Source organism: Sciurus vulgaris, assembly GCF_902686455.1.
Source record: "Sciurus vulgaris genome assembly, chromosome: 1".
Classification (NCBI taxonomy): domain Eukaryota; kingdom Metazoa; phylum Chordata; class Mammalia; order Rodentia; family Sciuridae; genus Sciurus; species Sciurus vulgaris.
The window spans coordinates 72,816,901-72,838,802 of NC_136461.1; the positions used below are offsets into that span (position 1 = coordinate 72,816,901).

The window sequence follows — 21,902 nt, forward strand, 5'->3', positions numbered from 1 at the left end:
ATGCAATAATACTACGCGATGTTAACACACCTCTCTCACCACTGGATAGATCTTCCAAACAAAAATTGAATAAAGAAACCATAGATCTCAATAACACAATCAACAATTTAGACTTAATGGACATATGTAGAAGATACCATCCAACAAAGAACGAATACACTTTCTTCTCAGCAGCACATGGATCCTTCTCTAAAATAGACCGTATTCTATGCCACAAAGCTACTGTTAGCAAATACAAGAAGATAGAGATACTACCTTGTATTCTATCGGATCATAATGGATTGAAATTAGAAATAAATGACAGAATAAAAAACAGAAACTTCTCCAATAGCTGAATATGCTATTATATGATGAATGGATAACAGAAGACATCAGGAGGGAAATAAAAAAATTCTTAGAAGTAAACGAGAACAAAGACACATCATATCAAAATCTCTGGGACACTATGAAAGCAGTACTTACAGGAAGATTTATTTCATGGAGCGCATTTAACAAAAGAAGAAAAAATCAACAAATAAACAACACTACAGCTCAAAGCCCTAGAAAAAAAGAAGAGCAGACCAACACCAAAAGTAGTAGAAGACAGGAAATAGTTAAAATCAGAGCTGAAATCAATGAAATTGAAACAAAAGAAAAAAATCGAAAAAATTAACAAAATAAATAGTTGGTTCTTTGAAAAAATAAACAAAATTGATAAACCCTTAGCCACACTAACAAAGAAAAAGAGAGAGAAAATTCAAATTACTAAAATTCAGAATGAACAAGGAAATATCACAACAGACACGAGTGAAATACAAACATAATTAGAAGCTATTTTGAAAATCTATACTCCAACAAAACAGAAAATTTCAAAGACATCAGTAAGTTTCTAGAGACATATGAGTTACCTAAACTGAACCAGGAGGACATACACAACTTAAATAAATCAATTTCAAGCAATGAAATAGAAGAGGTCATCAAAAGCCTACCAACAAAGAAAAGTCCAGGACCAGATGGGTTCTCAGCCGAGTTCTACAAAACCTTTAAAGAAGAGTTCATTCCAATACTCCTCAAAGTATTCCATGAAATAGAAGAGGAGGGAACCCTCCCAAACTCATTCTATGAAGCCAATATCACCCTGATACCTAAACCAGACAGAGACACATTGAGGAAAGAAAATTTCAGACCAATATCCTTAATGAACATCGACGCAAAAATTCTCAACAAAATTTTAGCAAATCACATACAAAAATATATTAAAAAGATAGTGTATCACGATCGAGTGGGTTTTATCCCAGGGATGCAAGGTTGGAAATCAATAAATGTCATTCACCGTATCAACAGACTTAAAGTTAAGAATCACATGAATATTTCAATAGATGCAGAAAAAGCATTTGATAAAATACAGCATCCCTTCATGCTCAAAACACTAGAAAAAATAGGGATAGTGGGAACATTCCTTAACATTGTAAAGGCCATCTACGCTAAGCCCATGGCCAATATCATTCTAAATGGTGAAAAACTGAAAGCATTTCCCCTAAAAACTGCAACAAGGCAGGGATGCCCTCTTTCACCACTTCTATTCAACATTGTCCTTGAAACTCTAGCCAGAGCAATTAGACAAACCAAAGAAATTACAGGGATACGAATAGGAAAAGAAGAACTCAAACTATCCCTGTTCGCTGATGACATGATTATATATTTAGAGGAACCAGGAAATTCCACCAGAAAACTTTTAGAACTCATAAGTGAATTCAGTAAAGTAGCAGGTTACAAGAAATGTTCATAAATCCAATGCATTTTTATACATAAGTGATAAATCTTCAGAAAGAGAAGTTAGGAAAACTACCCCATTCACAATAGCCTCGAAAAAAAATAAAATTCTTGGGAATCAATCTCACAAAAGAGGTGAAAGACCTCTACAATGAGAACTACAGAACACTAAAGAAAGAAATTAAAGAAAACCTTAGAAGATGGAAAGATCTCCCATGTTCTTGGATAGGCAGAATTAATATTGTCAAAATGACCATACTACCAAAAGTGCTATACAGATTCAATGCAATTCCAATTAAAATCCGAATGACGTACCTTACAGAAATAGAGCAAGCAATTATGAAATTCATCTGGAAGAATAAGAAAGCCAAAATAGCTAAAGCAATCCTTAGCAGAAAGAGCGAAGCAGGGGGTATTGCAATACCAGATCTTCAACTCTATTACAAAGCAATAGTAACAAAAACGGCATGGTATTGGTACCAAAATAGAAAGGTAGATTGTCCTTGAAACTCTAGCCAGAGCAATTAGACAAACCAAAGAAATTACAGGGATACGAATAGGAAAAGAAGAACTCAAACTATCCCTGTTCCCTGATGACATGATTCTATATTTAGAGGAACCAGGAAATTGCACCAGAAAACTTTTAGAACTCATAAGTACAGAATAGAGGACATGGACACAAACCCAAATAAATACCATTTTCTCATACTAGACAAAGGGGCCAAAAATATGCAATGGAGAAAAGATAGCCTCTTCAACAAATGGTGCTGAGAAAACTGGAAATCCATATGCAACAGAATGAAATTAAACCCCTATCTCTCACCCTGCACAAAACTCAACTCAAAATGGATCGAGGACCTCAGAATCAGACCAGAGACCCTGCATCTTATAGCAGAAAAAGTAGGTCCAAATCTTCAACATGTCGGCTTAGGATCAGACTTCCTTAACAGGACTCCCATAGCACAAGAAATGAAAGCAAGAATCAACAACTGGGATAGATTCAAACTAAAAAGCTTTCTCTCAGCAAAGGAAACTATCAGTAATGTGAAGAGAGAGCCTACAGAGTGGGCGAAAATCTTTGCCACTCATACTTCAGATAGAGCAATAATTTCCAGAATATATAAAGAACTCAAAAAACTCTACACCAAGAATACAAATAATCCAATCAACAAATGGGCTAAGGAAATGAACAGACGCTTCACAGAAGAAGATGTACAAGCAATCAACAGATATATGAAAAAATGTTCAACATCTCTAGTAATAAGAGAAATGCAAATCAAAACTACCCTAAGATTCCATCTCACCCCAAGTAGAATGGTGATTTTCAAGAACACAAGCAACAATAGGTGTTGGCAAGGATGTGGGGAAAAAGGTACACTCATACATTGCTGGTGGGGTTGCAAATTGGTGCAGCCATCTGGAAAGCAGTGTGGAGATTCCTCAGAAAGCTTGGAATGGAACCACCATTTGACCCAGCTATCCCACTCCTTGGACTATACCCAAAGGACTTAACATCGGCATACTACAGAGATACAGCCACATCAATGTTCATAGCTGCTCAATTCACCATAGCCAGATTGTGGAACCAACCTAGATGCCCTTCAGTTGATGAATGGATAAAGAAACTGTGGCATATATATACAATGGAATATTACTCCGCTATAAAGAATAATAAAATTATGGCATTTGCAGGCAAATGGATGAAATTGGAGAACATCATGTTAAGTGAGATAAGCCAATCTCAAAAAACCAAAGGACGAATGATCTTGCTGATAAGCGGATGATGACATATAATGGGGGGTGGGAAGGGTTAGCGTTAGGGTTAGAGTTAGGTTTAGGGTTAGGGTTAAGGAGGGGGGCAAGAATGGAGGAAGGAAGGTCTGTATAGAGGGAGAAGAGTGGTGGGAGGGGTGGGGGGGAGGAAAAAAATAACAGAATGAATCAAACAACATTACCCTATGTAAATTTATTATTATACAAATGGTATGCCTTGACTCCATGTACAGAGAAACAACATGTATCCCATTTGTTGACAATTAAATAAATAAATAAATAAATAAATAAATATGCCCTAATCCTATCAAATATATAAAAAAAAAGAAACTGTGGTATATACATACAATGGAATATTACTCAGCCATAAAGAATGATAAAATTATGGCATTTGCAGGCAAATGGATGAAATCGGAGAATATCATGCTAAGTGAGATAAGCCAATCTCAAAAAACCAACGGACGAATGATCTCGCTGATAAGTGGATGATAACACATAATGGGAGGTGGGAGGGGTTAGTGTTAGGGTTAGAGTTAGGTTTAGGGTTAGGGATGGGGGCACGAATGGAGGAAGGAAGCACTGTATAGAAGGAAAAGGGGTGGGAGGGGTGGGGGGAAGGGAAAAAATAACAGAATGAATCAAACAACATTACCCTATGTAAATTTATGATTGCACAAATGGTATGCCTTGACTCCATGTACAAACAGAGAAACAACGTGTATCCCATTTTTTTACAATAACAAAAGGAAACAAAAAGAAACAAAAGAATTAAATGTATTCATAATTTATAATCAGAAATTAGGTAACAGCACTGACAAGTTAGCAACATTACCCTTTGTTTCTTTTGTTATTCAAAGAGAAATCTGTGTGTTTTTGTCTCAGAGCATCATGGTAAAGTAAGAAGGCAGCTATGGAAAAGGGGCTGTTTGACAGACTTTATAAATGCTGCTCCTTTAATCTTCATCTGTCTTTATAAAAGGGGTAAATGACATAGGTCAAATGATGTTAGGAAAGATTCCAAGGGTTTATGCTCTTGGCACACACAGAAATCTGCTGTGGCACAATGACGATTTTTTCTGGCAATGGTATGATTGTGTAGTCTCTTCAGAAAACTCACACATAAAAAATCAAAACTTAAGTAGGGACAGGCATAATACTTTTGCTTTTCCATGGCAAAAGTATTATTTTATAAAAAAAAGTCACGTATGATTAGAAAATAAAGCTTCACTAATTCTTTTCAGATAAGAATACATTTATAAATTAGCCTTATACACAACTTTTTAGAAAAACTGAATGCAGTAAGCAAGTTTTAACACGTTTATATAGGGGCATGCATGCTATTTCCATTTCATACAATTAAGTATGATAGAAAAGTACAAAGATAAGCACACTGTTTATCTCTTTAAAAAGTAAGTTGTACTTCTCTGTTTCTGGCAGTATTGTGGATAAGACCCCCTAAATCATCTTCCTGATGGAAATAACTAAAATGCTAGAGTTGAAATATTTAAAAACCTATTTTTTGGGTATTCATGGGTCATTTTCTTCTATGCCAATTCCCTTCCTCCACCTTGTTTATTTATAGGAGAAATCAGGCCTTTTATTCTATTGACTATCCTACATTCCAGATTTGATGGATTGCTTCCTAATATCATTTAACATTAAATTGTTCCTGTATTCTTTCTATTTTTAGTAAACATAGTTTCATGTAGAGGGTCATATTCTCCTCCTCCCCCTCCCCCTCCTCCTCCTCCTCCTCCTCCTCCTCCCCCTCCCCCTCCTCCTCCTCCTCCCCCTCCCCCTCCCCCTCCTCCTCCTCCTCCTTCTTTCAGGAGGCATCAGATTAATTTTCCTATTATACAGTTTTCCATCAAGCCTTCACATAATGGTTTTAGTATTGTTTGATGATCAGGCACAGACCCACGATTTTGTTAGAGATCTGCATTTGCTGGTTGGAGTTCTAAAAAGAAAACCATCAATCAAGTATTTGGTCTACCTGAAATACAACTCGTAAAAGGAAAGATAGGATAAATGTTATGTCTTTCCTTCACTTGCCCACCAGGAGACTGATGGGTTGTTGTTCCAGCAACTTATAACAATGGCCAAGTATTTTTTTTTAATTATAAGTCAACAATTAAATCATAATGGAAATTTAAAAACATTTAGAACTAAATACTAACAAAAATGCTCATCAAAATCAAGATTCTGTAAAGTTGTACTTGGAGGGAAATGCTTATGTTAGTGAAGATTAAAGATTCAAAATTAATGAGATAAAATTCCAACTTGAGATGTAGGGGTGAAAAGGAACCCAATAAAAGAAAGAAATCTGAAAGAAGGAAATAAATAGAGGAAACATTCAAGAGAGAGAGTTCAACAAAGTCAAAAGCTGGTCCTTTGAAAAGGTTAATAAAACTGACCAACTTGAGGCAGGAAGAAAGGAAGGAAGGAAGGAAGGAAGGAAGGAAGGAAGGAAGGAAGGAAGGAAGGAAGGAAGGAAGGAAGGAAGGAAAGAAGGAAGGGGGCAAGCAGCCAGGCAGATGGCACAAACATCACAAACTAAAAAGGAATATAGCTACAGTTGCTGTGAAGCTTAAACAAACTTTAAGAAAATAGGAAAAACTTTATACCCAACATTTTGAGAACTTTTACATAAAATAGCTAAAGTCCTAGAAAATGGAATGCCCTAAATGGACTCAGAGAAGCCTCGACATATTATCTTTAAAGAACTGAACCAGTTTAAAATCACCTTACAAAGAAAGCACCAGAGATGGTTTATGGATGTGTTTCTACCACAGTTCGAGGAATACACAGTTCAAATGGTACTGATTCCAGAGAACAGAAAAATAAGAAACATCCCTTAATATTTTGGATGAGACTCATATAACACTTTACCAAAATCAGACAAGGATAACAAGAAAGAAAGAAAAATTATAGGACATGAAAATAAAGTGTTAACAAAATATTAGCAAACCAGCTCCAATACTGGAATGAAAAAAGTGAATTAAACATGATCAAGTTTGATTTCAACCCAGAGACTGGTCAACTATTGGAAAATTGATTAATGTAATTAACCATATTTTAGATTAAAGAAGAAGATCGAATAATGATTTCATTGGAAGAAAAAACATTTACCCTATAACCTGGAATTCACTTCCCAATGTTGACCTTAGAGAAACTCTTGCACATGTCTGCAGGAGACACACACAGAAATTAACATAGCAGCATTGAAGATAATAGTAGACAAGAACCAGAAAACACCCAAAGTATACATCACCAGGAAAGTGAATAAATACACTGTGGTATATTTCTTCCACAGAGTACTAGCCAGTATTGAATATAAACTGCAGCTACACACATCAACTTGAATCAGAAGTAGAAAAAATTCATGCAAGAGTTCATGTAGTGGGACACTAATAACAAAAAGATGTAAGACGAGCAAACCTAACTTATAATTTAGGAATACATATATTGAGGCAAAATTCAAAGAAAAACAAGGCAGTAATTAACACAAAATCCAGAGCAGTGATTTCTTGAGGCTGGGAGGAGGGAGAGAATGGGGATAGAGGGACCCCAAGGGGTTTCTGTGGTCCTGACAATGCTCTATTTCATAAGCCAGGGGTGAGTACCCAGGTGTTCATTTTATTTTTGGTCTTGAAAACAGTACATGCACATTTTACAACTCAGTTCTATGTACTCTATATTTCACAAAAATACATAAAGAAGAGTAGAAATAAGCCAATGTTATTTATTCAAGAGAAATGAGATGAAAACAGTTTTTAACAGTAGCTGCTTGCCTGACTGACATATTTCCCAGCAGGAACTGGAATTAGAAAGCAGCTCTCCTTCTGTCCATTTCCTGATAAATTATTAATGAAAGTCTGAGTTACAGAAGGAAGAAGGCACAGAACACATAGAAAGTGTTACAGATTTTCTTATATAATTCTGCCTAATCCAAAAATTGAGTGGTAATGTTGCATACTATTGTGAATGCAATTAATGCCCCATGGACCGTATACTTAGTAAAAACGGTGAAAATGGCAAATTTTAAGTCATATATGTTTTGCCACAATAAAAAAGGAAGGAAGAAAGAAAACTACAGAAGTAGGAAAAGAAAGCAGGACCCCACATCAGGTTTGAATGAGATGCCAAGCACAGAGATGTCCCAACATCATCTCAATTTTCAATATAATACATAAGATGTTAATTAATATACTGAATATAGCAAGTAAAAAAAAAACTAAAGAGCATATCAAAGATAAGCTTCAGTGCTAAGTGACTAATTAGAATATGGGGAAAAGCATCAGGCTTGAAATGCTGTGGAAAAACCTTGAACTGGGCAGGAAGGGACTCCTAGTGTGAGCTGCGCCTACCATTGAGGAGGTTTTAGGGCATCTGTGCAGCTTGGCTGTGAAGACAACTAAATGGCTGTGAATATAGCTTGTTTTAAGCTGTATTGCAAAGGTGATCCATATCTGCTTACAGTAAGTTGTGTATTATACCACTATTTCTGGTTTTTAAAAAAAGTATTGTTAAGGAAGTGTGATTTACACATCTAGCTTTTCACAAAAGCCTATTTTCTAAGTGAAACAAGCTGTTGTTCTGGTCTGTCAAAAAAAATGAAAGTGCCATCAATGGGAGGCACAAAGAATATTCTCAGTGGGGGGACTTACTGGGCAAAGTTGAAGAATGCCTGTGTCTGCCCAGGATCAGCCAGAGCTAAGAATGCAGTGTGAGCCCCCCACCCCTTGTTCTGCGTCTGGAGGCTCAATGTGCGATGTGCAGCAGACCACACCCCAGTGGCAGGGCCACTAGCAGCTGTGACCTTGGCAGCACAGGCCCTGCAGTGCACAGCTCTATCCGGTCTATTCACAGGGCCGTTGTGGAACGGTGCCCCCTGGAGCTGGGCAAAACAATGGCCTCAGCCCCAGGCATAGGACACTGAACAGAGAATGAGCACACTCCTCTCCCAGGAAAACTCGGTAGAGCCAAAATGTAAGTAACACAAAACTGTTTCTATACGAAAACAAAGAAGGCTATCTTCAGCCATATACACAGGATTCAACAGAAGTACACATCAGTTAAAATATTAGACTTCCAGGATGCTTCGTGCTTTCAATGGGTCACATGGGGCTGCTTTCCCAGATCCCTGAGAACCAGCCTTTGCTGTTTGGGCTACACTGGTCCAACAGGTATTCACTCTCTGACATTTAGAGGAAAACAAACTCTCTGTATGAGTTTAAAATTACTATGGATTATCTTGCTCTTCAATATAACCAGGAGGAATGCGGGGGTCCAGATTTTACAAATGATTTTATAAAACAATAATCCTATGATCAACAAGAATTAGAAAGGCTAAATACTAAAATTACTGTTTCTTTAAGAGCCATATTATACTGATTGTGCAAAGCGATTCTGTTAGATCAATAATAACATTGCATTTATATTTTGTCGAGTTCTGCTATTACTCAGCTGGCATTATGCCAAATCAATTTGTATAGAAAATTATTTGAATTCCTCTTGCCATCTGGAAAGAAAATTATTTGTAAATGACACTAATCTAGAATTAAGAATCCTTCAAATACAAACCAGATATAAAGTTACTAGATGCAAAACTATGCTACTCATAAAAACAAAAGAACATAAAAATAAGATTCATACTGATCATGTACATACCAATAATATTCTTGTAAGAATATGCAGATATATGCAAACAAAAGTATTGAAAGAATGAAAAACCACATGTTAAGTTGATTATCTCTAAACGGAAGGTCACTTTTTTCCTCATTGTGCTTTTCTATATTTGTCAGATTCCCTACATTTAGCATCCATTACTTCAGTAATTAAAATAAACACTGTAATAAAATGAGTGAGTATGACTTAGGTACTAGAAATACTTTCGGACAGAAAAAAATAAATGCCAACTATACCTGTGAATAAGACATCTCCACCATCTAAGGTTGCGTTTTCATCCTTCATCTCTACTATATTAAGCTGAAGTTTTTCTAATGCTTCTCTCATCATGTCAACCTGTTGAAAAATAAATTGACTCAGATTAGTAGCCTACCATTTCCTAATACAAAAACCAACTACTGAAAACTTTTGAGCATTTTCATCCTCCTATGTAAGCATGTGTACACACACACACCCAAACACATACACACACTCATCCTTGTGAATACAGGAATGTATGTTATATAGGGTAAGATCACAGGATCAGTCATGACCATTTGAAAGAGAAGAAATTATCTGTTAGAAATTGCCCATTTGGTTCCCTTTTAGTCCAAGGTTGAGTCAATATTAGTCTCTTTTTTTTGGAGAAGGGTAACTAGTACCCTGTTGGCTGACCAGTTAGGACACTGCTGGAGGTTGACCATTTATAGGGCATGTAGGTCAAGAAAGACATGAGGCATATCACATAGTCCGCATATCTTTTCCAGAAAGATCAAGATTTTAATTTTCAGCCTGAGTCAGTTGGTGAGTCAGAATAACACACATACAGAATAATAATGGAAGGAATATCAATAACTAGAAACTTGAAATTTCAATGTATAGGACAGCCATTGTTTCCTAGTCAAATATTTTCTTTCTTTTTTTTTTCTTTCTTCCTTCCTTCCTTCTTCCTTCTTTCCTTTCGTTCTTTCTTTCTTTATGTGTACCAGGGATTGAAGCCAGGGATACTAACCACTGAGCCACATCCCCACATTTTAAGGTTTTATTTTGAGACAAGGTCTCACTGAGTTGCTTAAGGGCTTGCTAAATTGCTGAGGCTGGCTTTGAACTCAGAATCTTCCTGCCTTAGCATCCTGAGTTGCTGGGATTATGGGCATGCGCCACTGTGCCTGGCTCAAATGTTTTCTAAAATGCCAGAACATCCAAACCTTTTCTGTACATTTAAACTGTTATTTAACTTTATATGCAAACAATTAGTATGATTACTTGTCTTTTAAAACCTACTTCCACAGAGGGGATTAACAAATATAGTAACTGTAGTCAAACCAAAGCATATTAGACAGATGGAAAGTCCGGCATGAGGAAGTAACCATTTGAGCTAAAGCTGATGCACCAAAGCATATTAGAAATGATGATCAGGGACTCTAAGATTCTAGGATGTGTCTACAGCACAGAGAGATTCTGGGCTGAATTAGGGAACATTTCTAACAAGGCTTATTTTAACACAAGAAAAAAAAAAAAAAAGGAAGGCACAACAAATACCCTTTGAAGCTTACAATTTAACTAAAGTCCTTCCAACAACTCAACAAAACAACTTAAATAGTTTTGAAAGTCTGCAAAACTTTTAGCATGGTAAAGACATACATTGAGAAGACATGAACAGGACTAAGGGAAAACAAGAGATCACATCACACTGGGCAAAGCAGGTGGCCCTGCCAAAATGTAGCATACCGAGGACACAGCGTGAATTGTCAAGGAAGCGACATCAATACGGCAGTCAGTTCTAAAGCAATAAAAATATGGAAATACTTTGACAACAAGGCTGACATTCATGCATTCAAAAACATTAAAGAGGATACAAAGTAAAATAAATATATCATCTCATCCTTGTCCTGGAACTCATGTTAAAATTCCACAAACCAGGGTGACTCAGAACAATAAAAATTATTTCCATGGACAAAATGGTCTTAACGTTGTAATAAATACATCCAGTGACCTCTTTTACCAGCAGAAGAGGTTTTCCTATGTAACAGGAAGTGGAATCATTGCTATAGCATAGAAAAGGAGAAAACAACATTTAGTGTGACTTGTTGAGCTACTGTGAACCCAGGAAAACACACGACCCTTTGCTTCTGGCCTCTCTGCTTCTGTGTCCATGGAAAATTCACCGAGCTTAGGGAGAGATCATGAGACCTGGGCTGCCATCACCTTTTGTTTCTATTGCTAACTGCTGCAACCATTACAGCTTAACATCTCAAAGGTTACTAGGAGTTCAGCAGTAACATGGATTTTGGTCTGAAAAGTTCATCTGTAACTATGTAACTTCTCAATATAGGAACTTGATTCAACTCTAAAGAGTTAAAGGACAGTAAGGAGGCTACTATACACTCGTTTCAGAAACACTGTATTTTTTTTTTAAATGTCTTATATCTTTCTAAATTGAAGTTTTAGAGGATAGAATATTTGTGGTTTTTTTAAAAAGTCAAAACAGCTGCACTGACATTAAAAAACTGGCTTTTGTGCAAGGGAAGTACTTTTTTTTTTCTTTTTTAATGTTCAGTCACATCTACACAAAGTCATCAGGATGGGTCCATACCACAAATGTTGATGGTATCACATTATTTTCAGAGTTAAGTGCATGGACAAGAGTTTTTAAAAAATTTAAACATCAAGTAAACAGTTTTGAGAAGCGCAGGACCATATGGCATCAAATTGGCAATGCTAAGTCAGGTAGATTTCTGGAGAAGAAAAAAGAGGCTGAACCCTGTAGGCTGTCCACTGAGAACTGCAATCTCTTGACACAGAGGTTCCAGCAAAGGAGACCAACGGGGTTGCACAATGAACCAGGCACTACACTGACACAGGCATAAATCAAGCCAGTCACTCAGGCTGACAGAACTTTCAATGTAACTGTACAAGTGGGAATGTTTGCAGGAAAAGATCCAAACCATGAACCTTCAAGAAACTGCCCTTCTGCTGTTTCATAGCCATGGTTAAAGTTGACTTAATTAACTTTCATGATGTATTTAAAAAAACAAAACAAAACAAAAAAAAACAACCAAACTATAACACCAACCTTTAGCAGAGATAGTAACCTTGCAGAGTGGAATTTCACATTACTCAGAGAAATCATCAGAACAAACAATATTAATCAAAAGGCTGAGTTGAATAGGTCATTTTAGCCCATGAAATTAGAAACAGGGCAGATTTAGAGAAAGAGCCCTAATTAGTTTAAGCCTTAATTTGCACCTTAGAGTATGGGTATAATATTCCCTCATTCTATTCTGAAGACTTACAAGACCTTTTTCTTTCCATCATCATGCTCCATACACTTGATTTCATTGTTTTGTTTTATATTCCCATTTATGGTTGCTCCACCTTTTCTCCTCCTAACCTTTACCAGAGGTTACTTCCCTGGCCACAGTGGCTTCTGACAGCCTCTATTGTTGCCATTCATTCAGCCCACATATCTTGGTCTCCAAAAGCAGTAGTCTTGAGTTAATTATCTTCCCTTCCCCTCCCTCTCTCCTTTTCTCTTCCTCTGGAGTACTAATGTTAAAAAATGCAGTTATTGTGGTTACACATTCATAGTCACTATACTAGGAAAGTCTATGATCAATGGCCTGGGGTTCATATTCCCACCCTACTACTTACTCATCTTTAAAGTGATTGTTTATTCATAATAATTCCATCTTGTTGGGTTCCTCTTGATTATTAAATTCATGTAAAGCTCTTAGCACATATAACTGTAATTACTCAATAAATATTATGTACAACTTTTATTATTTTGGTGAAATACCAGCTTGTGTGCATATACTGACAGATACTTGTGTTATAAAACTGACCCACAAGGAAAAAATATGTTGCTTTTCTTACATTTGGACAAGTTTCTTGTGTTTTGCCACCCCATGACAGATTCCATCTGCTTTCCAGTAAATTAAAATTGCAGTCTTTTCTGCAAATTCAATGTAAAGTTAGAACACTACATCGAGGACATATTTAAATTTAAATTCAAAACATTCAAATTTGACTTCCTTCCAGGTCCTGGAAGATGCCAGAAAGCATGAGATACACTTCTTATATAATATCTCCTTTGAACTAGTGATCTTCAGGTACCACGTCAGGATAGGCCTGTCTGGTGAGATGCAGCACTGAACTCAAAAGAACATCAGCCCAGACATATGAGCAGGTTATAAGGACACAGCCACTCCAAAGGACCTATTTGGTCTGAAGAATTTCTTCTTTTTTTGATACCCAGTCTCCTTTCTCACCTTTCCTATTTTCCTACCTTCCAGTTTCTTTTATAGTTCTCATTTATGGTCCCTTGTTTGTCTTCTCATGGTGATGTCATCATCCTGACTTCTCATTTCAGACTCTCATAGTGAGTGCAAAGTACCAGGGATTTGGATCCTGGTTCTGTCACTTATGAGTGATATGACTTGGAATGAATTAAGTTCTCTGAGCCTCAGTTTCCTCATCTGCAAGCAAGATAACATTTTTTAACGGATTATGAAACAAGTCAGGTAACACATAGAAAGAACCTAGCTCAGTGCCTAGAACATGTTAATGGTATTATTATTATTATTTTGGCCTAAAGTAACTCAGTTTTTGTTTGGATTCTGGTTACCTTTCAAAAGGAGGAAAAGATTAAAAAAACACATTCAGCACTAAATAACCTTTTATGTTCAACTCTCCTTTTCTTCTTGCAAAACTTCCCCAAAACCTAAAATCAAAACCCGTCCCCCCCCCCAACTTTCCCTAATATAAGGCAAAGCAAAGCAAATAAAAAATCTTATACAGTTTTACTAGGAAGCTATGTTCACATTTGCTTGCAACATACTGTGACTAATTTATATTCTTTATTTAGAGACAATATTTTCCAGTTGACCTGTCCAAAGTTGACTCTTGCTGTGTCTTTTCAACAACGTCCATTTCGACTGCTTTGCTTTCTCACCCTGGGTGTTGTGAATGTACTCGTGAGGCCTGATGAGCTCATGTGCTGCAGCTCCACAAAGAATATTCATCAACCTCTGTTAGCTAAACCACTTCCCTTTAGCTGCCTGTGCTCAATGGACTGTCAGATGTTATGACTACGAATGGGGCCCTTGGAGTTGACCTATCTTTGGCCAATCTGTCTCAGTCACCCACAGTGCCGTCTGTGCTGGAAGCTGTGCTGTCAGCATTCTCACCACCTGATATAGTTGGGATCTGGAATGTCTCCCAAAGCCCCCATATTAAAGGCTTGGTCCATAGCCCATGGTGCTATTGGAAGGTGGTAAAATCTTTAAGAGGTAAGGCTTAGTGGAAGGTTTTCCAGTCACTGGGGACATGTCATAGAAAGGGATATTGGGAATCCAGCCCCTTCTGCTTCCCCTCTTTTATATCCCAGTCAAGAGGTGAGAGGTTTTGCTCCACTTAACACTCCCGCCATGATGTGTCACCTTGCCAAAAACCCAAAACAAGAGGGCCAATTGATCAAAGAGTAGAATGAAACTGTGAACCAAAATGACCTTTTCCTTTTATAAGTTGATTATCTCAGGTATTTGTTATAGTAATGGAAAGCTGATTAACAAATCACTGTTTTCAATGCCCACTTACATTTTCCAAGTCCTTTTATGACTGTTCACATTATAAAAGCCTTTGAAATGATGCTGTAATCCTATCCAAAGAGTTGAATAGCAGCAACATAGCTTAATTGGTGGTGAAATGGTTTCCTTTTCTCCACTTGTTGCTGATTTTGTTGTGCCTTTCCATGTCAAGTGTGACATGCAGACAATGCTGAGGAAGCCATTCAAGAAGCTTATGTAATGTCTCTAGCACGTCAAGGAACAGTTGTCTTGGAACTTGCTGATGCATCAAAGCCACACTATGTCAGTCCTGGTCACATTCAAAAGGCCACATTTCATTTCTTTATGCCACTTTAATATTCTTTGGTAATCCACACATTCGCACATTTGGCTAATTTTACGTCAATGCTTATTGTCTGTATTGTGCTTTCCTATACATTTTCTCATGTGATTAACATCTCAGTTCAGCAAACATTTAGTGAATGTCAACTTACTTTTAGCAGTCTACAAAGTTTTTCTTGTTGTTGTTTTTGCTTTATGTTTTTTAAATGCTACAGTCCTTGTCCTGGAAACTTAACAATTTAGTGGAGGAAATACAACTTGTAAATACATAGTGACAATAATGGAATATTAATTGCGATGCTTACAATAGCTCCAAAACACAGGAAGGTTAGACATTAGAATGCCTATTTTGCATATGAGTAAACTGAGGCTAAGGGAAGTTGCCTAACTTGCTGGGTCAAGTCTCCTGAACGCTACCCCCGTGTTCACTCCACTGTGTGAATATGATTCTACTGACGTCTCATCACAGAGCCTGGCCCACATGAGAACTGGACCTCATGCCTGCTGCTTTCCAATTCTGTATACTTAAGTCACTGAGTATTACAAGATCCTGTGCCAAAGTGGCTTTGGATTCAATGATGTCTAAAAATCAGAGGTAAATGAAATTCCTATAAATTAGGGTCTTGGGATGTTAAGTTACACAGAGATTAAGAACACTAAGTAATATAAATAGAATGTCAAACCACACCAGGGATGTTTACCAAAGAAGGCCTGCATATTAACTACCACCCTTCAATTTTGGAATGCCTAGTGGTTCATTTCTTAACTTTTCCACATGTGCTGATTGAATTACTAAAACTAACCAAAACGAGCAATAAAAGTAGGATCAAAGGGAGATTTAACATACTAAACAACTCAGTCTTCATTTCTAAATAAAAACATATTGGAATCCTCTTCTCTATTCTAAGTGTAGGACAAAGTCTTTAGGAGGAATTTAAATCACTCATTTAAAAATTAGCAATGATAACAGCAAATATTTATATAGTCTTCCTATATGCCAAGCACCCTAAAAGAACTCATCTTTCATTTATATAATCCTTACAACCCAATGAAACAGGTGTAAGCATTGTTTCTCTTTTAGAGATGAGGAAACTGAGGTAGGGTATGTAGCTTGCCCAAAGTCTCAGGAAGTAATCATCAGAGCTGAAATTTAAGCTTTGAGGGCTGTGCTCTGAAGTTTTTTATTCTTTCCTATACGATATTGTCATTAACAAAAGGATAATTTAGTCACCTACTGTGCACTCAAATGGAAACAAATATTAGAATGACTGTGAGGAGCTATCACAATCTGTCCAAACCAGATTGTACACACTATTATTACTCACTTGAACAAAAAATGTGGACTCAGGCATTTTGAAGAATGGAGGGCAGAGGCTACACACGAAACCTGGGTTTGGTTTCTAAAGACCCTGATTTATGCTTTTCCAAGCATATACAAACTAAAACTAATGAACTTTGGGAGTCACTAATTCAATCAGAAGAATATGAGGAGTTATCTATGGAACAATCAATGAGGTGTTTTAAATTAGTGAAGTTACAAAAACAAATGGACACCCAGATGAACTTCAAACCAATTTGATATGCTTAAAAAATGAGAAGGATTTTGACTACATTGTGAAGTATGGCAGGGGGAATTCCAGGATGGTGCCCAAGATTGCTGCCCCTTAGGTACATATCCGGTACAAATTTGCCCCTTGCAGTACAGAAAGAACCTATAAATTTGATGGGATTCTCATTTCTACGATAAGGTTACATTACACAAGAAAAGATATTTTTCAGATGTTATTAAGGTAACTAATCAGTTGAATTAAGTTAATCAAAAGGTAGCTTATTCCTGCTGGCCCTGTCCTAATAAGGGGAGCTTGGAAAACCGGCTTCAAAGGTTAGAAAGGAAGGAAGTAAGAAAGATGTTGATTCTGTTGCAAAAAAAGCAATTAGCATGAACTATCAATGGAGAAGGGTTACAGAGCAGCCTCTAGGAACTCAGAACAACCACTTCCCCTCAAAAAAATGCGGGTCGTTAGTCCTAAAACCACAAGGTATGGAATTATGCCAACGATCTGAATGGGCTTGGAAGAGAACCAAAGCTCCAAATGAGAACATAGCCCAGCTGACACCTCAACTGTGGCCTTGTTTAACCCTGACCAAAGAAGCCAGATACATCATGACCAAATTTCTGACTTGCAAAAACTGTGAGATAATAAACAGATGTTCCTTTAAGTTGCAATGTTCAGGTGATTTATTACATAGTAGAAGACTAATGTAGGAAACTCCAAATTTAAACAGATTTCATTTAAGCAAGTACTTGTAAAGGTCTGTTGTCAGAAGTGGAAAAGTTGGATGTTTATTTCCAAGTTGTTTGTTCTGAATATGGTGTACCATTTCATAAGATGTTTCTAAAAAATCCCCAAGAAAGCCATGTCTTAAATGAGTTTGGGGGTACTAGAAACACCAACTTCCTTAATCCATTCCTTAACCTACTAAAATGTTGTACAATCAGATTTTAAGAATGCAGAAAAGAAGTTGCAATACTGTTTAATTTATAAATCTAACACATGCACATAGGGTGAAAATGACAAAAGCACATATATGTGAGTGCATGTCTACGTGTGTGTGTTTGTTTTATATACGTATAGGTATATGTACATGTAATAAAAGGTAAAAATGTGTCTTGAATCACCCCCATCTTACTCTCATTTTCATTCATTCAGTATAAGTTCATTGTTGAGAGCTAGACATCATGCTAGGCAATGGTCAACAGCCATCAAAATTAGGTGCGGCCCCTGCCATATAGTGCCTTTGTGGTGACAGAAATGAAGCATTCACACATGCCACATACAGTTACACATTAGGATAAGGTCAACAAAGAAACATTAGCAGGTGTGAAACACTACATGTTTGAGATATAAGAGAGGGGCATAATTCAGACGAGGAAGGGCTCTTTGAGAAGGTGGCATTTAAGTTAAGAAATCAAAATGTTAATAAGTATTTATTCCTGCTGGTAGGTCATATGAAATTCCTTAGAAGCAAAAGAGATTTCTCGATGATCCTCAGATGTAAACAGCTCACTGTAGTCTGTTAATGAAGGGCTTATTGTATTAGGAAAATGGTCCACAGAACTGGAAATGACTTAATAATTGAAAATTTCAAAACTCATCAGAGTCAAGTAAATGTCATTAATCCTATGATTATTCTGGTAACTCTTCATATTTATAAAAGCTAACATATACAAGACTTTATAAACACTTTGTCCATTTTCCCTCATTGAATTTTTATAAAAATAACTTAGGTGAATAAGAGCTTTTAAAACATTTCCCACAGACTGTTAAATATCCATTGCATCTTTTTCTTATTATATTCTAAGCTTACTGGTTTATTTCTAGTGACAAGTACTAAAAATTAATGAGGATATTTAGCATCTTTGCTTCCATATTTGTAAACTGAGAAGATAGAGCTTAAAATGAGGTAATTTTCAGTTCTACATTTCTAAGACTTGTAGTCTGTAAACAATTTTTGGTAGTCATAAATGTGTAATCCTCTTTTCCTCTCATAGAGTTTACTGAAAACACCCTGAGAGGTTTTTCATGAGTACAGTACTCTGCGTTGAACCAAATTCAATCAGAAGAGACTGGGTGTATGAATAGAGGAAAGATGGGGCAAACCCAAGAGTGGATTAAAAAATTTCAGAAGGATGGGAGCTATCAGAAGCAAACAGAAGGATTCTATGGTAGTAGGAAAAACTATATTTAGAAAATAAGGTGTGTGAGTGTCAACTTACCACTAACTTATAATGCTTACATTTTATTTTTTTGAGTGCTCACAGTTCCTCCAAGGCTGTTAACTACCTGCTAACAGTGAGCATCCATAATGCCCTTCCTATGAGAAGATTGATGTCAGGCTAACCTGTGTGTTTTCTCATATCCACATATAGTATAGTAGATTTCATCAATTTTGAGTCCATTGCCTACTTGATTCCCAGTATCAATCTTAACCTGAGAAAAGAGGATCTAACAAGTTCATGCTAGGTTGAGACCTAGGATTAAGTCATTCTTTCTGCACTGATCCACTTCAGATCACATACCTGGGCAGTGCTTTGTTTTTTTCTCCTAGTGTTCTGTGCTAGCAACTTGTCCCAGTCTCTTCTTATGAGCAGGGTTCTGCTCCATGCTCTCCCTGAGGATATGAGTTTTGGACCCCACAACTGAGCACTGTAACTGGGCTTCCCAGCTGATCCTTGCCATCTCTCTCCATCCCGTCAATATAGAATTAGTGTCAGCAAGGTATGAGGCATCTGTCTCTAAACTACTCATAACTTGGACCCTCATTAACAATTTAAAGATGTTTCATTATTAATAATACATAGATTTACTATATTCCTTTTCAGTGCCAAGTACTGTGCTAAGTGATTCTGCACTGTTTGTGTCATTTAGTCATCGTCATATCCCTGCAGGTAAAATCAGTCGTGGCAGTTCCATTTCACTTGCAAGTGATCCAGGTTTGGCCAATGAGCAGATTTCTACTGATGTTCTTGGACCCATAGAAAGAAACATAATCCCCTCTCTTCCTTTGGACACTACCCTATATGGATGTGGTGCCTGACACTGATGCTAGTCTAAGAACCACCAAGCTATGGTGGGACAAGATGGGAAGAATTGGAGTGCTTAATGACATTGTGGAGCCACTGGATCTACCAACACTGGGGCTCTGGAGTTCTTGATATAGGAGGATTTTCATCCCCTTACCTAATTTGCCTTTAGTTTTCTGCCGCAGCTAAAAAGCATTCATTTACTTATATGACGAAACTGATGAGTAGTATCCGAAGAATCAGTAACAGACTGTATTACTAAAACTCATTACATTTAGATGTAGAAACAACTAGTTTTTTCCTTTTTTTTTTTTTAAGAAACAACTATTAATGGAAGATTTTTTTCTTTCTAGCCATATCACAATTTACACCATATGTAAGATGTGATTTTTAACTGATAATGTCTGTTACCATGACTAATAAAGATTCGAGCAAATGCTATTTATAACCACTTCTAACACTAAGACCATCCTGCTTATAGAAAATAATAGATCACAAGAAATAGATCATAAATAATAATTTGTAAAGCTAAAAGCACCCCAGGAAGCACCATACTTTGTTGATTCTGAAGATAATCAACTCTGCATTGTTGGGAGAAATCCTAGTTCTTGGCTGGCAGCAGTGAACGTCTCAAGTGTGTAAGGAAAACTTGCAAGGAGGAGCGTTCCACTTCGGCTACCTAGGAAAGTAAACAACTGCCCCAAGTTGACTCAGTGTTACCAAGGGAACCCATATAGGAACCTGGTGGTCTGATCCCCCATGGAACATTGTGATTGGGCAAGAAACCTACAAAATGGATAGCTGCTCCCACAATAAAGGAGTTTGCAGGCTGCTCACCACAAGCCTGCTTCCACCCAACTCCTGGAGTCTGGGTCTTGACTCTACACCCTTAACCCGCGTCTGAGCTAGCATGGCACAAGAAAAGCAACACTGCATGTCAGACCTGGAAGTTCATGCTCCTACCTAAGGGCCTTTGCACTGGCTCTTGCACTGGCATTTTCATCTTTGAGCCAGTGTTCATATCTGGAGGATACACTGGTGTCAAGGAGGGTTAGATAGAAATGTGGAAGGAAAACCGAAGAGGTCACTGTACTCCAGGGAAATAAAAACCACCCTAGACAAAAGTAAGAAAGATCTTCCTTCTTATCTGGAAAGGATACAATGACAAAGTTCCAGGCATGCACAAGTCCCTCCATAAAGATGTCATTGAAAGACAGTTTTCCGGAAGAAGGCTGAGCAACATTCAGCTTTTTAAATGAAAAGCAAGGCAAGAGTTCTGCTAGTCTTGTCAGTTCTCTTGACATATAACGTACTAATTCGGCAGGACATTTCCTTGTTGACGATGATGACACAACACATGTCTTGAGTACCTAAGGGCCACTGACATTCTGCCTGCAGAGGACAAATAAAAATATGATTTATCACCAATACCAAATGAAGTGTCAGCTGCCAAAAGGCCTGCAAAATTTAGTATATTAAAAACCAGAAGCTGACAAGATACTAAATTTTCAAACTAGTTTTCCTGAAAGTCAAAAGGCATAAAAATTTGCTGTGTGTGCCATCCAAAATAAATGCCAGATATAGTGCTTAAGATGCCCATAATTTTCTGTGAATTCAGAGAAGTTGCACACTGCCATTTATAAAAGCAAATAGACTTAAAGTTATGGGAAATATTTTATATGTTCAGTACACAATTAATACAGTGTAGGCATTAAGTTGTCCCAGAAGCCTTCTGACATATTTCTGCTCCCACCCCAACTATGGGTCCTGGCTGTGTCCTGTGTTTCCTTCCGTGTGTCCCTTAGGGCATCCTGCTAACACAAGATGGGCCCCTGGCAGACTCTTTATATTGATTGAAGTAACAGCTAAATAACTCTGCAGATTGGATATAATTTCTAGAAATGTTTTAACAAACTTATGTACAAGGCAAAAATGTCCATTTCGTTTAGGCAGGGTATAGTCGCAAAGTGGGGTGACTCCTTCTAAACAACTCTCTGGCATTTCAAGATTGAACTGATTCATTCTTATTTCTAAGGACTTCCAAATGAGAAAATTATCCTTGGCCTACTTGTTCCCAAACACTAACCACCACTCGTCTCCAATAATTGCATGCATTTATCTACTCATTCAATGAACATTTATTCAGCATTTTCAACATACCTAACACTATTTTAGGCCCTCAGTGAAGAGGGAAGAACCTGTATATGTTCTTATGG

General features: G+C 37.1%; 1 protein-coding gene across 1 annotated transcript in view; it reads right to left on the reverse strand.

Annotated features, from left to right (window-relative positions):
• Positions 1-21,902, reverse strand: part of DDAH1 (dimethylarginine dimethylaminohydrolase 1) — a 128,433-nt gene that overhangs the window by 36,605 nt on the left and 69,926 nt on the right. Inside the window, exon 2 of the mRNA XM_079139957.1 lies at positions 9,450-9,549. Within this exon, the coding sequence (XP_078996083.1) occupies positions 9,450-9,549 (100 nt within the window). The remainder of the gene's footprint in view (positions 1-9,449; positions 9,550-21,902) is intronic.